The sequence below is a fragment of the Alosa sapidissima genome, chromosome 11 (assembly GCF_018492685.1).
Source record: "Alosa sapidissima isolate fAloSap1 chromosome 11, fAloSap1.pri, whole genome shotgun sequence".
Classification (NCBI taxonomy): domain Eukaryota; kingdom Metazoa; phylum Chordata; class Actinopteri; order Clupeiformes; family Clupeidae; genus Alosa; species Alosa sapidissima.
In genome coordinates, this window is record NC_055967.1 from 21,066,006 (window position 1) to 21,086,220 (window position 20,215).

General features: G+C 46.5%; 1 protein-coding gene across 3 annotated transcripts in view; it reads right to left on the reverse strand.

Annotated features, from left to right (window-relative positions):
* Nucleotides 1–10,655: 10,655 nt before the first annotated feature.
* Nucleotides 10,656–20,215, reverse strand: part of zfpm1 (zinc finger protein, FOG family member 1) — a 90,754-nt gene continuing 81,194 nt past the window's right edge. For all 3 annotated transcript variants that reach the window (XM_042109497.1, XM_042109496.1, XM_042109498.1), the window contains 5 exons: nucleotides 19,902–20,004; nucleotides 18,987–19,205; nucleotides 17,250–17,480; nucleotides 16,077–16,319; nucleotides 10,656–15,718 (listed from right to left, as the gene is read on the reverse strand). In XM_042109497.1, the coding sequence (XP_041965431.1) occupies nucleotides 12,999–15,718; nucleotides 16,077–16,319; nucleotides 17,250–17,480; nucleotides 18,987–19,205; nucleotides 19,902–20,004 (3,516 nt within the window). In that variant the 3' untranslated portion in view covers nucleotides 10,656–12,998. The remainder of the gene's footprint in view (nucleotides 15,719–16,076; nucleotides 16,320–17,249; nucleotides 17,481–18,986; nucleotides 19,206–19,901; nucleotides 20,005–20,215) is intronic.

Below are 20,215 nucleotides of genomic sequence, written 5' to 3' on the forward strand. Positions count from 1 at the left end.
AACCGCCCCCGTGGGCGCAATCGAATTCCCTAATTTACATGCATGTACCTGTGGAGGGAAAAATCCAATATTCGCTGACTGCAAAACAGGAAAGACAAAAGCGCAAGTATACTGAGTCAATTGCGCTGGGACGCAAGATAGAGCCCTTTGGCTGCTTTAGCCGCTAGCTTTTTTTTCTGACCGACAGTATTCTGTGAACGTGATCAACTGAGCTTTGTGTTAAAAATTAGTTATTGTTATTAGTTATTAAGTTATTGTCCTATGTTTATAACAATATCAGTGGTATTAAATGGTTCCTAGAGTGTTGATGAGTGTACATCAGAGATGGGAAGTAACGAAGTAGGCTACAAATACTTTGTTACTGTAGGCTACTCAAGTAGATTTTTACTATTTTTACTATTTAGTTTTTAGGCGACTTTTTACTTTTACTCCTTACATTTTAACACGAATATCGGTACTTTCTACTCCCTACATTTTAGAAAACTGGCTCGTTACTTTAGTTTCAAATAATTTCAGTGGAGACTACCGCTATTATTTTTCGCATCAATAGCGGATGGGAATATACATTGCACTTGACGCACCACTACAAGATGACTCGACAGATTTGGGCGGCATTCATTCGCGGCAAATCATTACAGCTTGATGGCAGTAACATTAACGTTAGCACGTAGTAGTAGCCTATGTCTCAATTACATTTAGTCAAAAATGCCCTCCTCCTCTCCTCGCCTTTGATGCTTCCCTAACTTCTAGCTGCAGTGTAGTCTATATCCTTAGCAATAAGTAAGTAGATGCAGTATAGTAGATGCATAATAAGTAGATGCAGCATTGGGTCTTGAACAGGGATGTAGTGGAGGCTAAACGCAAGTAAACGCAATTTCCACCTCTGAAATTTCAGAAATAGTTTATCCATCTCTTATTAGAGTTTATCCACCTCTCAAAAGAGTTTATTCACCAATCACAACTGTTAACATTTAGAAATCACACTGTATTATCCATAAGAACAATATGTCAAGTCAAGTCAAGTCAAGTCAGTTTTATTTAGTATAGCGCATTTAACATGCACAAAGTGCAACCCAAAGCGCTCTACATACAATACATTGACAAAAAACAAAAGACAATAAGACAAAGAATGCCGGACGGAGCGGCGTAGTCGCCAGCGTTCCCGTGACACAAGACAGCAGACATACAAGACATACAACACAGACATACAAGACAGACAACACAGAAAATTGAAAATAAATAAATAAAATAATAATAATCATGTTAAAATTAGTCCAATTTCCAACCGGCTGAAAAAGTCCAAGGGCAATGATGACCCGCGTGAAACTGCCAATGGAAGACCAACAAAGATCTTTCACTGACCAACTCAGATTTAGCACTACTGGCAGTCTGGAGAGCAGAGCACCGGAAGAACAACAGTCTGAAGTCATGATGGGCGATCTTCCTGCTGATCAGCAGCTCGGTGGCTTTAGCAAGACGTTTGTTGCTTCTCCCGACGTCGCCATCAGAGCTCCCCACGTCACTCAATCCAGCACTCAATCCAGACTGCAGGCACCCAGCGTCAGAGGCTATACGTTAATGTTAACGTTATGGCAGCTCGCAGGTCAGCCAGAGCTCGGTGGTCGTGGCTGCTGCAGATCTCTCGCAGAGTAGGCCCATTGCCCTGAGCAATCTTTCCGTCCAGACGAGTCCAGACAGAGGATGTGCAGCGTCAGATGGAAGAGGGACGGCTAGCTTCTAGTCAAGGCAAGCTCATCAGCCCAGTCGAATATAAACTAACGTTACCGTTAGTTATCAGCCAGAAAAAAGGACCAAGAATAACACAAAAACTATCGAAAGTAACGTAAATAAAAGGTGAAAACATTTAACTTGACAAATAAATACAAAAAAATAACAGAACATTACATAAAATTACGAACATTACATAAAAACAAACAAAAACATGATGCCAGACGGAGCGGCGTGTCTCGCCAGCGTCCCTGTAACCTAGCAACCTGACACTCATCAACACTCATGTACACTCATCAACACTCTATGAACTACTTAATGCCACTTGTATTGTTATAAACATTGGACAATACCTCCACCATCATCAAACATGTTCTGAATGTCTTTTCTAAGAATCTGATACCGCATGGCGCAGTCCACCTTACCGTGATCACAGAATTCATAGTTTACCCACCTCTGATTTTACCACTACATTCCTGGTCTTGAAATATTCACAGGAATTAAATATTCATGTTGTTTTATCCAAAATTAGTTGTGCAGATGTAGGCCTATACTCAACCTTATACACACCCATGAAGCCAACAAAGAAAATGCAAAAATAGAGACTTTGGTGTAATTATTCCATTTTGTGTTGTCATTCTATATCAGAACCTGACATAGGCTACAATCCAAATAGTCTACAAGAAACCTCAGAAATGCATACTTTTATTGTCAGTATGCATTTTGGGTAACCAAAAGTCCGGGGAGTTTCCATAGGGCATTACAAAACGCATGAGCATACCTTGGCAAATAGTGATCTAAAGAACTCATTTTTCATTCTACATTGATCTACTTTTGCACACAGCTTCGCAAGACCTGGTGCTAGGGTTCAGTTGTGTTTCTACAATCATATCAAGTGACCTAGAGGGCTGATATGTGGTTAATTCAGAGATGCTTGTTATCCGGCAGAAAGACAAAAAACAATATTCTAGGCTCTGTAACTCTGTGCCAGTGCTTCCTAAGAAACTAAGGGATCTTAGCTTTCTAAAGATGTCCAGCATTTGATGGTAGGCCAAACGAACACACTGCCCTCTGAAGTAGGCAGTGCAATGTTGGGAAGATTTGGGAAGATTTAAAAAGAGAGACTGCCACTCTTGCACTCTGGTAACATTTGTGTGGTCCAGTAGCGTTGCATAAAAAATGGTTGTCATTCACAAGACTACTTTTACTTTTATACTTTAAGAAAATTTCCAAGCCTGTCCTTTGTTACTTTTACTTGAGTAAAGAAGTTAAATCAGTACTTCTACTTTTACCAGAGTATTTTTTAACACAAGTATTTGTACTTCTACTTAAGTATGGGAAGTGAGTACTTTTGCCATCTCTGGTGTACATATTATGAATGTGGATAATACAGTGTAATTTTTTGAATATTAAAAGTAGCAGTTGGTGTATAAACTCTTTTGAGAGGTCAATAAACTCTAATAAGAGGTGGATAAACTCTATTTCTGAAATTTTAGAGGTGGATAAACTGTGTTTACTTGTATTATATGCCCAGTGAAATTCTCACCAATGTTGCCCTCAAGGAGGGGAAGGTAGACAATAGCATGTAGGCTCTCATGCTATATTCGCAGAGGCAAGCCTGCTGAAATATTTTTCTTCTCTGCTATTTTGAGCCTTGTTAGTGGTATAGAATTAGCGATTACTTTTTACTGTACGTCTGCCCCGAAGGCTAGTGTTAAACGCTAATTAGCAGTTTGCAATAAAACTGGTCACATTCGACTAGCATGAAAACAAATCCCAGCGAATGGTCGAACTAGGTATGTTATTAACCCCTACAGTAGGTTCATTTTGCGCCGGAATTGTCCTTTTTGACCGATATTCTGTCTCTGTTCTTTCTCTCTCTCTCTCTCTCTCTCTCTCTCACACACACACACACACGGATACACACATGGATAAACACACACACTCACATTCACTCATACTTGTAAAGTCTTGACCTCTATATGGTGTGATTCAGGCTCCATCTTTGTTGTGTGTGAGAGGGAGGGAGTCCTTTCTGTTGTGTGATCTTCTGCTGTTCTTTCATTAGCCCTGTGGATGACCTCTCTGATTGAGTTGGTGAGAGGGACCACACAAAAGGGGCCAAAGATGCACACACAAACAGACACTCAGACACTCGTCTGTCTTGGCTGTCCAGGGTCTACGGTCACAGGTGCCGATCTGGCAGACTTAATTTGATGTTGGACAAACGGAGGTCCTGTTTCAGTTACATCTTCATTTTATCTTTGTCTCATCCGTATTTGACACAAACATGTAGAGACGACACTCTTACACTCACAGACCTGTGATTGATAGGTAGGCCTGGATGTGTTAAGGAAAGGGGTTTCAATCACAACAGTAATGAATGTATTCTCTCCACAAGCATCTTTCTCTCTCTCTCTCTCTCTCTCTCTCTCTCTCTCATTCCCTGCCTTTCTCTCTTCGTTTCTCTTTTCAGATTGTGGTATTTGTAAGGAATTTCCTCAGGTCGGCTAAGTTAATCTGATCTTGGCAGTTTCTCATTTCCTGTGGACCTCCAATTATTCTCTCTCTTTCTCTCTCTCTCCTTTCTCTCTATCTCTCTTGCCTTTCATCTGAACACATTGCTGGCCATCACATCAAACATGCCAGAATATCAGCTTGCAGCCTTGGAAACTCTTCATTGGCCAAACGCAGGATGACTCATCGGAGCACCTTGAGGAAAGGAAGGGTCTGAGGTGTGTCTGATACTTCCTGTCATTGACAAACGGAGGGAAGATGCCGACAACCTCCAATGGCGCAGTGCGTTAGACAGGGGTCACTGCTCAGCAGATAGCAGCTTTCAAGGGGCACGGATGCACGCAGTGAATGCCTCTGCACTGTGTGTGTGTGAGAGCAGATGTGAGAGAGAGAGTGTGATTTGTGTGTGTGTGTTTAGTGTGTGTGTGTTTGTGTAAGACAGTGTGTATGATTGTGTGCAAGTGTGTTTAAGAGAAAGAGAAAGGAGTGAAAGTGTGTGCACAAGTGTACCCAGGTGTGCTGTCTTTGAACAAATCATTGACTCAGTCAGGCTGAGCAGCCGATTTCTGCTCCATGAGGCATCATTAAAAGTAACATTTCTAGACAGACATGTCATGTGTTATGGCTCCAGACAGTCCATAAACACACACACACACACACACACACACACACACACACACACACACACACACACACACACACACACACACACACACACAAATATGGACATACACACACACACACACACACACACACACACACACACACACACACACACACACACACATCTCATTCTCAAACCAAAATAGATAGCACCCATTAGAACATATCTTCACCTGACCCCCTCATCCACCCCTCTAGCCCTAATATACCCACAATCCTTAGCGGCGGTCAAGCCCCTCTTGCTGAATGCCTATTATTATTTGTCTGCTCACCATCACGCTGAGCAGAATGATTTGAGTTCATTAGCTCTGCTGAACAGCTTCAGCGGCATTCAAAGGCATGACTTCTTCACCTGGCGGAACGCAGATTCCTCATCAGCAAAGGCCAGTAGGGGTCAGACATCAGCTGAACAGGAGTTTCGTGACTGAAAGCGAGCCCCTGTGAATATGTATGCATATGTGTGATGTTATAATAGTTATGTGTGGTTACTGTAAGTGAACCCTCTGTGCACGTGTGTGTGTGTGTGTGTGTGCGTGTGTGCATTATGCTATGACAGTTGTGTGTTGTGTGAGAGAGCATCATGGGTAATAAAACAAGGGTGTGCATGTGCAGTGTGTTGATATGTGTGAGGTGAGTGTTACAAATGAAGAGTGTGCGCGTGTGTGTTTGTTGTACAGTATGGGTGTGCTATGTTGTTAAGGATGGAGTTGGAAGGGATTGTGTGTTGTGAGATACAACAATATAGTGACTGTTAACAATATCAAATGATAAGAGAGTTTGTATGTAGTGTAAGGGTAGGTTAGTTGACGCCAAGTTATTTGTCAATAGCTCTGGTTTCATTGGGGTTACAGTCTAGAACTGCTAACCTGAAGTTAAGGTCACTGATACTTGTCATGTACTAATAATCAACAAGCAGGACCTCCATTTTCACCTATTCAAATGTCAGGGGAATTATATCTTTTGAGGAATGTCAACATTTGTGTTATTTTCGCTTGAGGTTATGTAAAGCCACTGCCCAGGCCTTATGCCTCATGACTCCCTTTGATTTGGTAAGTGTGCCATGACTGCCTCTGTGTTGGCTGTGATCAGTGTTTGTGATGTAAGTGTCTGATCCAGTCACTTTTAATATAATCTGGGTCAGTGCTTGGCCATGCTCATTAGACACTGTTACTTTGAGTGGAATAGCTCCAGACCACAACGAATGGGGCGTGTTTGGGTTTGGCAGAGCGGGCCTGGTGTTGTTATATCGCAACCTAGACACATATTTATTGCGACCGAGCACTGCTACACACAGGCAGGTGGTCATCATAGTGTGTCAATGTTTATTTTTTCTAACTCTGCGATATCATATACCTACAGATATGAATTTGTGTAATCCTCCATTTCTGTTGAATGGTGTTTCCTCTCTCTCTCTCTCACTCCATCTCTGTTCCTCTTTTCTCCTTCCTCTCTCCTGTCAACAGTTGACTATTGCTCTTAACAACCTGTTTTCTCACTTTGTGTGTCGTGTTTGCCATAACATTAAGTTCTACTGTTTTTGATGTGAACTGGCATGTTGGGCTGTAGTTAGGCTCCACCCTTTTTATAATTAGTATAATACATACTCTCATAGTCTAGTAAATAGCTTGGTGCCATTTTGTTTCTGGTTACTCAAGGAGTGAGGTTGATGATTTTTGTTGATGATTCTGTCTTTTTCATGCTTTCAGGTAGACCAGCCTACACTCCTGACAGCTAGTTTTGGGTTGTTTTTTGGCCTTTCCACCTCCTGATTAGGGTTTACCATTCCCGCATTTATCTTATGTGAATGAGTCAATCTAATTATTAGTTTCATAATACATCTGGAGTGCTGGACAGAGTCTCTTGTGGAAAGTGGAAGTCTGCAATGTCAGAGAGCAGACTGCAAGCGTTTGGTGAATTTGATGACATGGTGGATGACAGAGTACATGTGCCACTCTGCGTTCCCCCATGATGATCCATCCTTTTTGCTGATTGGCTGTGATTGGTGGCCCGGGGGTTGATTGAGCTGTTACCTTAGTAACAGTTCAGCACAGTGGGTACGAGTGGGTAAGAGACAACAAAATGATAACTACAATCTCACTCCTTGGTGTGAAGTACTCCCACACTTGGCAATCAGACACACCAGGACAGAGCATGGCCCTTTCGTCGCGACTCTGTACAGTTCAAAGAATCCATTTTTTTTTTCATTTTCTTTCTTTTTTTTACTTTGGATTGTTCTGGATTGTTTACTTTGGATTGTTCTTGATTGGTTACTTTGGATTGTTCTGGATTGTTTACTTTGGATTGTTCGTGGGATTCTGAATCAGAGACAAAGAGAAAATAGAGGGATGGAGAAATGAACGATGATCTCACTTTTGAGAACACTGGAAAGAAACTTGCAAACACAAGCCATCTAACAGGCCATACGACTAATCATGCCAACAGCAATGGGTGGAGGTGAGGAGAGAATGGAGGAATTAGGCTTTTCTTGACAAGTGATGGCTGGTTGAGTCACTTAAGAGTGTGTCCATGCAGACAAGTGTGTGACTGAGCGTCATAAACACTCAACAGCTAGGTTCTGTGATTCAGCAACAAGAAAGAAATCTTCTTTCACAGTCAGCATTATCATAAGAAATGTGTATTATATATAAATTATGTTATTGTGATGTGTTGCTTCCCTCAAACCAGCTTTGGGCTTATACAGTATAAAACCAATACAGCCTACCTCATATTATCTAGTATGGCCATACTGACTGTAGATCATTACAAATTGATTTTATCTTTAGTGCTAATTTAACACTTTTGTTTGAATACAGAGTTTATGAGTTTATATGATCTTTAGGAAACAACATGATTGGCAGCTGGATCCAGGAAGCACATACAGAGACTTTCCAGTGAGGAGATACTGTACAGCACTCACAGATTCCTCCATAGAAATGCATGGGGTTAGTATGGCAGAGTAGTCCAAACATATCCCGCCCACTTCCTGTATGCCTCCCCATTCACTTAAATAGGAAAATAGCTGCCTGATAACTCCCCAAAATGCGTTACCAAGATGGACCGTGTCATGTACTGTATACGGCACAGCTACAGTACAGTAACTTGTGTCCAACAACCTTGAGCATGGTCATTTTGTGTCTGCCACCACTCTGGCTAGCTTATGTGTCTAGAATCTGTGTAGACATACTCCATACCACAACAACTATGGTTCATACTGTATTCTACACATGACCTTCAAATGACATTGGACTTAAGTCGGAATACAAATAAAAGTGTGCAGATCCTCTATATTTAGACAAATAAGATTAGTATGGAGTGGAATTAGCGCCACCTTAAATAGTTCCGGTACTAAGTAAGGTCAAAATAGCATAAAACATAAAATATAAGCTATATGTCAGCAATGCTGAGAGCACTGTACGATGCAGTGTAACCATAAGTAAATGATCTAACCTTGGCATTATGTGCTACAGTATGTCTATGACTTTCTTGTATGGGTACATTACGTCATACATTTGTTAATTTTGTATATGCTTTTACCCAAAGTGACTTACATTATGTCAATTAATTTACAATGGCCATTCTGCCCAGAGCAACTCAACTCCTTGCTTCTCTGCAAGACACTCTGGCAAAGAGCAATCAGTGTTTCCCACAGAATTGGATTCAATTTGTGGCGGTAGCTGACTTTGACAAGGGGGGGGGGGATTTAAGATCGTCTTGGTAGTGTATAGGTCTAATTGAGTGCCTGTCACTTTAAGACGTTTGAGGGAACCCTTACAATTGTAACACAGTTGAAAGGCTGCTGATGTGTGGATGCAATTCATAACGTTTGCTACATAGTTAAAATAAAGGTTCGTACTTCTCTTTGGGACAAGCACTTTTGAATTTTGGAAAACACTTTTCCATTTACATCGGGATTTTGCAAACATTCAGTGTCAGAGTCCATAAAGTGAGCCATTCAACGAAATTGACAAGCAGCTGTAAGTAGGCTAAGCATGCTAAATTCGACATCCAAACAGTATTCTAACGTTAGCTTTGAGATACTGCTTGATTTCATAACTTAACTTAGTTTAGTCTCTTCAATGTAGCCTACTATGTTGTGATAAGACCTTAGCAGAGTTCACTTCAATGCAGCAGTTTTGAACAAATTTGCGCAGCATGGTCACGATGCTAAGCGGATTTAATAGCAATTTAGCCAGACGGCTTCTATGCAATGCTTCTATGTGGCAACAACAATCCTTCAACAATCGTGAATATTTTGTTAAATAGGCTACACATGCAGAGGAGTGGCAGTGGGCTACGAGAGAGAGCGGGGCAAGGAAAGGCTGCGTGCGTAAAAAGCGCACCTTATATTTAATTTAAATTAAATTAAATTAAACATAGAATATTCATCTGTGGCGGCCGATTTTTATTTCGTGGCGCCCCGCCACAGATTAGTCAATGTATGGGAAACACTGGAGCAATGATGCACGTTACTTTTACCCCAACATTCCGGGGAATCAGCTAAACTGATGAAGACAGCGCTGCAACGTTGGAGGACAGTACACATTGGTCGTAGTGTTATCCGATTGTGTCGAAGTCCGAAATCATTCAGGGTAAACATGGTCTATGTCTGTCTGTTCACTAGTCACTTTACATTTGTCTTCTGCCTCACTGTTTGCGTGCTGTATTAGCACATATGCACAACCCCTCCCTCCATGCCACATACCTTTCTTAATATAGTTATTTATAGATATATAGACTTTATTCTTGCACTGTTGCACTGTTTGACTTACTCATTTGCACCATCACCATGACACTCATTCACACAGAGCACCTTACCTTACCTTATGCACTGAGAACCACAGGCTCAGTCCCTGCTTCAGTCATTGCAAGCGCACCTGATTGATTATTCACCCTCTATGTGGATACTGTTTTTTAGAATTGATTTTGATTAAGTTTTATTTAGTATAATTTGTATTTTGTATATTTAGTATATTCTTTATCTTATACAGTCCTTATTGCTTAGTTGTGTTTTTTATATTATATACTTTTAATTACTTTTTCTGCTGTTATTGAATGTGTGTGTGTGTTGTCTGTATGCTACTGTGACCTTGAATTTCCCCTAGGGATCAATAAAGTATCTATCTATCTATCTATCTATCTATCTATCTATCTATCTATCTATATCTAGTGTTATCCAATTGCGTGCAGTGAGATTTTTAAATGCATGCTTGTTGCCGCCCCTCGAGTTGGGCCATTACATTGTTCTTGGCCTGACCCTTAATCTTTCTAGATTATCAGGGTCTGGATTTTCCAGGCTGTTGCTCAAGGGCACCATGGTGGAAGCCAGAAATTGAACCCACAACTTTTCAGGCTACTGCATGCTAGCCCAGCTCCTTAGCCATTGCGCTACCACCACCCCCATTGGTATGGGTTATATCCCTGCAGGGAATGCTTGGCTGGCAAGGGAGAGAGAGAGAGAGATGGTGAGAGAGAGCAAGAGAGAGATAGAGAGAGTGCAAGAGAGAGATAGTGAGAGAGAGAGAGAGCGCGATAGAGATAGTGAGAGAGAGCAAGAGAGAGATATAGAGAGATAGAGAGAGAGAGAGCAAGAGCGCGAGAGAGAGTGAGAGTGAGTGAGTCAGACAGAGGAAGCACGTGTGCGAGAGAGAGAAAGAGGTAAAAACAGTCTTTACAGCGACAGACATGCCCCCAAGCCCGCAGATAGATCAGAGGCTGGAGGTGCATCAGGGTTGACAAGGAGACATGCAGCCCTTTGAAATGTCCCAGGGGACCCTTTATTTCCCATGCATAGTTTGGACAGGTGTGTAGTGGAACCTTTTTTTGACGTGAAGATTTAAAAAATAAAAATAAAGAAAACAAGCTCTGACATTCATAATTTTTTTTGTGTCATCAATGTTATTATTCACAAAATATTTCAATGAAAGTTAGTTTGTGTTTGAAATTATGTTTGTTGATTCATCAATCAGTGTCCTCCAAAGTGATGGGCGTGGACAAGGAAAAGTGCTGTAAAACCATAAATACCATACAAAAAAGCATCTAAAACTAAAACATACAGCACTTTTTCTTTTGTACAACACAGTGCAATAGAAAGAGGATGTGAATGGTTCAAATAGCATTCCTTCAGCACTGGTCTCATCCAATCGTGATGAGTTTAAAATGAAAATAAAAAACCCTCTGTTGGAGAAGAATGAGGACTCACAAAGACTGTAAACACTCCTTTGGGTCGGGGAAACATGACTGATACAGCACCGTTCAAAAACCACACAACAGCAAAGAGATCCCCAAGTCCTCTCTCCCGATGTCCGCCTGCCCTCTCTCTCTTGTTCACACGGATAAACATTTCATGTTTCCAGTTTTCAAGCACAAGGTGGTGGAGGTCCGTTCACTTCTCTTTTGTAACACAGGAGAACGAGGCTGGGAAGAGGGGGTAAGGTGACATCACGAGTAACGAACAGGAAGTCCACTTGGTGGGCATCTGTGATTGGACGCATGGGAGGAAGTGGCCCATCAGCTGGGTGTGTGTGTGTGTGTGAGTGTGTGTGAAAGAGTCTTTTGTTAAGGCTTCGTCAGGTTAGCCTGTCATATGAGGGAGGATTGCGTGACGCTGTTCAATTCGGTTTGTGGGGCCACCTGACTGTAAACTGGCAACAAGTGAATAAAAAAGAGAAATGTAGAGGGGGGGGGGGGGGGGCATCTATCGTCCAGATTTGCCAGTTTTTTTAGTTTTTTTAAATGAGTTTCATATTATGCTTCAAGAGGAGTGAAGGACAGAATTGACAGACACAAAACCCAAACAGAACACTTGACTAAATAACACAGAACTCCCACAACAGTGCAAACCCAAACACCATAGGCCTGTTAATCTGGAGATGTCCAAATCAGCCTCTCTCTGCCCTCTCATAGAATGGACAACAGCCCACAGTTGGTCCTCTCTATAGGACAAATGACCAAATACCGGGGGAGACAGACCCCACCCCCCATAGACCTCAGACCACCAGTCTAGAAGCGTAGAAGTAAGGAGATGAAGACCGCACTGGGCATCAAGATCAGCCTCGTCCCAGTGACCACTGTGAACATACAGGTAGTTTAAGAAATGTACACTTCAAAATGAACCAAGAAAAAAAAAAACACACTTGAATCAAACATGAAATGGTTATTTTCCACAGTATGAAATAAAAATGTACAAATAAAAATACAAATATATATATATATACTTTTTTTCAAAGATGTTAGGTAGTATTTGTTTGACTTGAAATCAGTGAGGACTCAAAGATAAATATTTCACATTTTCCCATACAAGGAAATATTTCTTTCTTTTTAGTGATATTTCGTCATAATTGGCAGCCTTCATAAACGGTCTAATTCTGTACTTCAGTGGAGGAGTTTCACTTTGACTTTCAAATTGTAGTCAGAAAAAACAAACAAACATCGTTTTGTGAGACATCATATAAACCCACCCTAAGCAAAGAGCGCTAGAATTCTCTTTAGCCCCACTAGGGGGCAGGATTTTTCAGAACAGTGAGTGGTCCTGATCAGGTGAAAACAATGGCTCACATTGTGACAGGTGCTATTCTCATGACAAACAAATTAACAACAGGACCACATAGTCTTCAACGATTTAAACAAATGTTGCCGAGCGACTGCAATGAGAAATGATGTCATACATATGCAGGTCCACAGTCGCATGGGTATCAGTGACATGAAGAGTCTGGAGGTTGGCCATACAATGGTGTACAATGTATGTGAGTGAGTAGGTAGCATGTCTTCTGTCTTTTAGTGTAATACAAACTTGACCCATGAAAGAAAGAAAAAAACAAAACAAAGTCACCATAGTAACAACGGCAGCGACATTGGGGTGGGGGTCAAAAGAGGCGGTGACAACCCCCCTCCCCTCTGAGCGCCCGGCTAGTAACAGTCCCACTTTTGCAGATGCTGTCTGAGTCAGCCAGACTGTGATGAGTGCGCCGTAGCAGGCAAGATGCCTGGCCAAGGGGAGGAGACTACAGGGCAAGGGGGGTGGGTGGGACATGTCTGTCTGACGGATGGGTGAGGGCTTGGGGGGAGGGGGGGGGGCAGAAGAGGGGTGGAGCTCATTTGACATGCTCTGCACTGTGAGAGGAGCAGTAGTACTTTTTGTGGGCGATGAAGGTGGAGAGGCTGCTGAACTTGATGTTGCAGAGACGGCAGTAGCGCGTGTTCCCGTTCTGCAGCACCGCTACACCTGCAGCCGCCACCGCCACCGCCCCCACCACAGGCTTAGGCGGGGCCAGCGGTGTAAGGGGGGGACCTACGACGGGGAAGGGCTTTTCGGGGGGCGTGTGCGGGGCCAGGTTGAGTCCTGGGGCCTCGGGTACGGGAGAGACAGTCAGCTGAACAGCCCCTGTGGGCGAGAGAGCCTGGGGGACCGGCGCTTTGGGCGAAATGCCGCCCACTCCCGCGGGACTTCCGTTGACCAGCGGCGAGGGCGGGGAGCCGGGGGCGTCCCTGCGTGCTCCCCCGTTGATGCTGTCCCTCCGAGGGCGCGGGCTGGGTCGGGGGGACGTGGTGGCGGTGTTGGGGCCCGAGGTGTCCCTGGGGCTGGCGTTGGAGCTGGGGCTAACGGGGTCCCCCGCCGCCTGAGCGTCCGCCTGCTGCTGCAGATGCTGCTGCATGGTCAGAACCAGCCCGTGGGCGGCGCGGAAATGCTCCACCAGGTCGCAGGTCAGCGTCCGACCCGGCGGACAGTAGGGGCACACCACGGGCGCGACGGCGACCCCCGCGGGCGGAAGCTTGGCCACTGCGTGCGCCGCGTGCGGAGGCGTGGTGGACGCCTCGGAGCCGGGCAGCGAGGGGAGGTGGGCACCGGGGACGGTGCCCGCCAGCAGAGCCGCCTTCCCGGCCGGGGCCACCTTGGGCGGGGTGGGTCCCTCGGAGTGGACGCTCTTGGGGGAGGTGGACGCGGGCCGCTTGAGGCGCTGCAGCTGCTCCAGCGTGTGCGGCTGCAGGGTGGTGGCCGGACAGTAGTAGGTCTTGTGCGCCAGGTAGTTCTCGATGCTGTTGAAGCTGATGCTGCACGCCGTGCACTTGTGGTAGTCGGAAAGGGGCAGCGCAGGGAGACCACTGCCACCGCCGCCGCTGCCGCCTGATCCTCTAGAGCCCCCTCGCACGCGAGGCCGCTTGCTCAAGTCGATGGGACCCTCGCCCTCGGGGCTGACGCTACGCGACAGCGCGGGCCCCGTGGACGAGGAAGAGGAAGTAGCGGCCGCCGCTGCCGCCGCAACTTCCTGTTTGACGGGCAGGCCTGGCAGAGTGGGTGAGCCGGATGCCAGCGAGCTGGATGCCAACGCTTGACTGCGCGCCATGTGGATCTCGTACATCTTCTTGCGCTTGCGCGTGCGGATGGGCTGCGGCAGGAAGGCAGCGGCCTTGGCGGCCGGCGGCACGCGCTGGTGCGTGGGGTCGTGGCGCGAGGCGCAGTAGAAGCGCTTGTGCACCAGGTAGTTGTCGTGGCGACTGAAGCGGATGTTGCAGGCCACGCAGAAGGTGCGGGTCGGGTCGTCCTCCGCTTCCTCGTTCGCCGAGGCGGAACCACCACCTCCACTGCCACCGCCACCTCCTCCACTCCCGCTGGTGGCGCCACCGCTGCCAGGACTCTGGCTGCCCTCGCTGCCTCGGCCCCCGCCGCTAGCACCCCCACCCTCCCCCTCGGAGGACGAGGAGCATCCCTCCCTCGACCCCCCGTGGGTCTCGTTCTTCACCTCAGCCACCGCCCGGCCCTCCGCAGCCCCACCCACCGCCGCCGCCTCCGTGTCGCTGGGGGACGCTGACGCCGCTCGGCTGCCCCCAGACGCCCCGCCGGACGGAGGGGTGGCTGCGGCCGAGGCCGAGGCCGAGGCGACGTCCTTGGCCTGCGGCTCGCTCTGCTGGTGCCGGCTGGAGCAGTAGAGGCGCTTGTGCACGTAGAAGTTGTTGATGTTGTTGAAGGTGATGTCGCACTCGAAGCAGGTCGCCCCCTTGTGGACGGGTACGGGAGAGCCGGACGGGAAAAAGCCCTGCTGGGCGGCGGCTGCTGCCGCTGCCGCCACCGCTGCTGTTGCGGCCAGCTGGCCTTGGCCCTGCTTCAGCCGGCTGTGCACCATCTCGGACATCTTGGCCAGGATCTCGGAGGCCTGTGGCATCATGGCCGCCTCGGCGCCGAACACGTACTGCGGCAGGAACACGGCGCCGCCGGGCAGCGCTGACCCGCCAGGGCTGGTGTGGGCTGGACTACAGCCAGGGGTCGGGCTAGTAGGCTCCGCCTTCACTGCCACGCCCACCCCTGCGGGGCTCTTTGGGGACGTGGACTTCTGCGAGGTGCTCCCGTCACTATGATCCCCATGACGACTTCCCTGACCTCTGATGCTCCTCTCCCCCTCCTCCTCCTCCTCCTCCTCCTCCTCCTCTTCGGCCTCGCCTCTCTCGGCACCGCTGCAATCATGCTCAACATCCGACTGCGGCTCCTCTTTGACCCTCACGTTGGAGGCCAGTCCGTCCGCAGGGGGGGAGCAAGCTCCGCGGGGGGTGGCGGAGCTCCCGTTGGTGCCCGGGCTGGAGGAGTTGGGCCTGGGCACGCAGGCGGCCGGCTCCCTGTCCTGAGGCTGGGGCTGGTGGGGGTGGTGCTGGACAGAGGCGGTGGAGTGGTTGGTGCCCTGCCGGGGCGTGGGGCTGCGCTCGGCGGGCATTCGCACCTCCAGGTGCGTGCGCACATGCTGCTGGAGGAGGGCCGGGGTGTCAGCCGCCGCCCCGCACACCTGGCACTTTAGAACAATCCCAGAATCCCCCGGGCTCAGACCTGCCAACATGAAACAACAGAGGAGAAAGAGTGAGAGGGAAAATCATTGGTCACACAATTACAAATGCATGTACTATGCATTCAATGTACAAATTCACAAAGACACACACATACACTTCCAACTATTCATACATTCACAAGTACACTCACACAAGTACACTTCCAAATACACATGCAATCATACAAATACAAGTACACGTACACACACACACACACACACACACACACACAAAAACACACACACACACAAACAAACACACACACAGTACACTATTCTAAATTCTAATTCTTTTCTATTCTGATCCAGATCTTATCCTTTCCCCCTTTCCCTATCTCTGTGGCTGTGTAGTGCACTGACCCGCAGCTAGGGGGAGTTTGGGGGCCCCGGGGCTGGGGGAGTAGACGTCGCTGCGGCCCCCTGGCTGGCACACCATGTGGCTGGTGACCAGGTGGCTATAGAGGATGTCGCGCGTGGTGGAGACGAAGCCGCAGCCGTGGCACACGCCGCTGAGCGTGTCCGTGTGCACCTTCAGGTGCCGCTCACAGTTCGCCTTGGTGGTGAAGGCCGACAGGCAGATTAGACACATGAAGGGACGCTCACCTAGTGTAGCACACAGACAGACACACACATCCATACACACAGGCATACACACATGCACCCCCATACACACACACCCACACACACAGACAAAAGAGACAGAAGCTGCTTAATCCACATTTCCTGAATGACCAAACAGCCAGAGTCCAAAATCAATCACTACCAAAGACTGGCAGGTACTTTAGCCCACAGGCTCTAAGCCCCTGTACTTTGGGCTTAACTCCATTTTAAGCTCCTCACTGGTCATCCTCCAAATCAATGATACAGTTTTGTGTGCTATGTTTAAGTTAGTCTCAGATTTCACCCGCATGACACTGATACCGGCAAAGCCTGAACAGCTGAAAAGATATTGGCAAATATATATTCATAATATGAATTTTAAGTAAGCATTTGTTCCACATCTGTTCCATTCGGAGCAAGTGGGTGACTACAGGGTGAAGGTGCTCTATGCATATGGAGATGATGTTCACACCTGCATAAGATCTGCTACATTAACTTCAAACTCCAATTCAAACGTGTTCAGCATGTTAACACGAAAGCCTTTGCAAACCATGGTTACTGATGCAGTGGCAGCAAACCTTTTTCTTCATTTACAGCTGGACTATTTATATCAAGGCGCATTCGTGCCTTTAATTAGTATACAAGAAGAATAAAAAAAGCATCACTGCCGCAATGAGCTTCATGGAAGTTGTTAAAAGTCGAATTTACGCGGCAAACTCAATAAAAAATCATTTGAAATCATAATTCCTAATTTTAAACCATCCTAAACGTGAACCATCTTTCTAAACCAATTCAGTGCCGTTTTAGCATCTAATTGCAGGGCATGTTGAAGAGGGTTGTGTTCGTCAGGTGGCAGCCTGAACCTGCAGAAAAGTGAAACAACATCAGTGGTGACGGCAGGTGGTGGGTGAAGTGATGACGGCGAGCCCTCACCACTGTGGGTGCGCATGTGGATCTCCAGCGAGCTGGCGCTCGGGCAGCTCTTGTGGCACTGGGGGAAGGGGCAGACGCGCTCGTTGGGGTAGGACTCCTTGGCCTTGTCCTGGGGCGGCGAGGAGGCGGCCGGCTGCTTCTGCCGGCTGGCGCAGTAGTACATGAGGTGGGCGTGCAGGTTGCGCTCACTCCGATACCAGATCCCGCAGTCCTTACACGGGAAGATGTCCTCTGCAGCAAGTCAGGGGAGGACACAGAGAGGAAGAGAGAGAGAGAGAGAGAGAGAGAGAGAGAGAGAGAGAGACGAAGGTCTCGTTAACACTTAATCAACTGTCAACCATGGAAGAAAACAAAAGTCTTTGTGGATCTTTGTGGTTATAATTAAATATGTGTGTAGAACACAACTCAAACATGCCTACATTGACGACAGATGTTTTGACAGCAATTGTCCAAATTGTCAAAGAGAACTAGTCAGAGAACTAGACGTTCTGAAACTTTTTATTGAGTGAGTAAAAGAGAGAGAGAGAGAGAGAGAGAGACTTTTTGAAAACCTTTTATTGAGGGAGAGAGAAAGAAAGAATGTGAGAGTGACTAAAACGGATATTGAACAGTACTTTTCTAACTTTTCACACTTCCTTCCTTACACACCGGTTGATCTGACCGTACAGCATGCGTAGACAAGTACTGTAAGTCAGACACATGTAGGAAAGTCAAGGCCCACTCTTCTCCGTCATAAAGGTCTTCCTGCTTCTATCTGTGAATATTTGGTCTGAATAACATGACTCATCCAGTTGCAGCAGTTAGAGAAAATGAAAGAGAGTCTGGCCTTACTCTTGTTAAACTCACAATTAAAACGTCCTCAGGTGGAGGACAGTTGTCATTGAAAAGCAGTGAGTCAATCATATAAACACCCCCTTTCCGCCACGGCACAGATGCCAATTCACACTTATGACAGTTAGAGTCATTCCATCATCTCCACGGCAACCGTAGCACAGGTTTGAGTGCGTAAGTGAAAACGTGCACTAATGCAAATGTATGAGAACATGTTGCTTAGGTGTGCGTGTGTGTGTGTGTGTGTGCGTGTGTGTGTGTGTGTGTGTGTGTGTGTGTGTGTGTGTGTGTGTGTGTGTCATCTCACTGATCTAGTGTCAGGGCTCACGTTGGCTGATCGCATGGCTGTGTCTGATAACACACCTCTGGAAGCGTCGTAATTAGCCCCGTGCTCAGAGCTGTGCTAGCGCAGCAGGAAGCGCGGATACGGCCGATCATGTTCTACCCTTTAGGCTGATCAGAGGTGATTAATCACGGGGCTCATCAGTGCCGGGCCGCGCTCCTCCGCGCTCGCGCTGCATGTCTGGCGCTAGCTGGCTGGCACCACCACCGTTAGTGGGTGCCGAGGCAGACAGAGCGCCCCGCGCTGTGCCAAGTGCGCCGGTCCCCCAATCCTGCCTGCTCAGGACTCTGCTGCCACCGTGTGGCCAAATGAAGGACTTGCAGAGGGAAAGAAATGGAGCGACAGCTCTGTTCTGGTGTACGACTTGTGACGTGCCAATGTTTTTAAAGCACTGCCGCAGAGACCCATACAACACACGGGTCACATATCAAGACATTAACGATGCTGCATTCACACATACAGTAGAACTGGAATCTATCATAAAGTCTCTTTCTTTATCTCTGTGTGTGTGTGTGTGTGTGTGTGTGTGTGTGTGTGTGTGTGTGTGTGTGTGTGCGACTCACTGTTGACGACGGCTGTGGCCAGAATGGCGGCCATGCCCGCCTGCTGTGGCAGGAGCTGGATCTCTGTGTGCAGAGCTGCTGGGTAGGTAGCCTCCTCCTTCACAGATGCATTGTGGGACTGTGTGGCCACAGTCTTGTGCATGAGGGCCCAGGACAGGATGGCCACCAGAGCGCCCCCACTGGCCACCTCCCGTGTCAGCTTGCAGAAGAGCTCCTCTCCTAGTGAGGTCAAACATAGACTGGTCAGTCTCTGACAGAGGCAAAAACACTCACAGCAATATACATACATATATATATATATATATATATATATATATATATATATATATATATATATATATATATATATATATATATATATATATATATACATATATATATATATATATATATACAGCTCTGGAAAAAAATTAAGAGACCACTGCACATTTTTCACTGTTCATGTCATCCTATGGTTGCTGAGTGACATTCAAATGAGTTGACGGTCATATTCAAAATTAAGAGACAACTGCAAATTTTAATATGGCCGTCAACTCATTTGAATGTCACGGCACGACTGTAGGATGACATCAGAAAAATGTGCAGAGGTCTCTTAAATTTTTCCAGAGCTGTATATACTGTATGTAACACATACCGGTAACAGTACACCTACTAAGAAATGCACATTAGTTCATATGCAAGTACACATTTACTACCGGTATAGATCTGTAATGCACACACACATTTATTGGGATTTTACACACACACGCACACACAAATGTATGTCAGTACACACACATACACATACAAGTTCCACAAAAACTATAATTTCTTTCTGTCCATGGCCAACACATTTGTAATGTTGATGTGCGCTCAGTAATGAAAGCACATTTAGAGCACTGTGGAGAGGTGTGGTGAAGGGCGGCTGTGTCTTACCTTGGCTATAGATGGTGCAGTTGGCTTCTGAGGGATCAGCTGTCACTGGTACTTTACTGAGCCAGCACTCCATGTCCTCACAAAGAAGTGTTAGCACGGGTCCCTGAGGGCACGCACACACACACACACACACACACACACACACACACACACACACACACACACACACACAAACAGACACACACACACACACAGAGAGCAAGAGAAAATATCCGGTCAACCAGGTTGTATTACCCTTCAAGATCATCTACGCTCTGTTACATAAAAGTTCTCTTTTGAAGCAGGAGCGGTCATTTGTCTACTTCAGCTTGAGG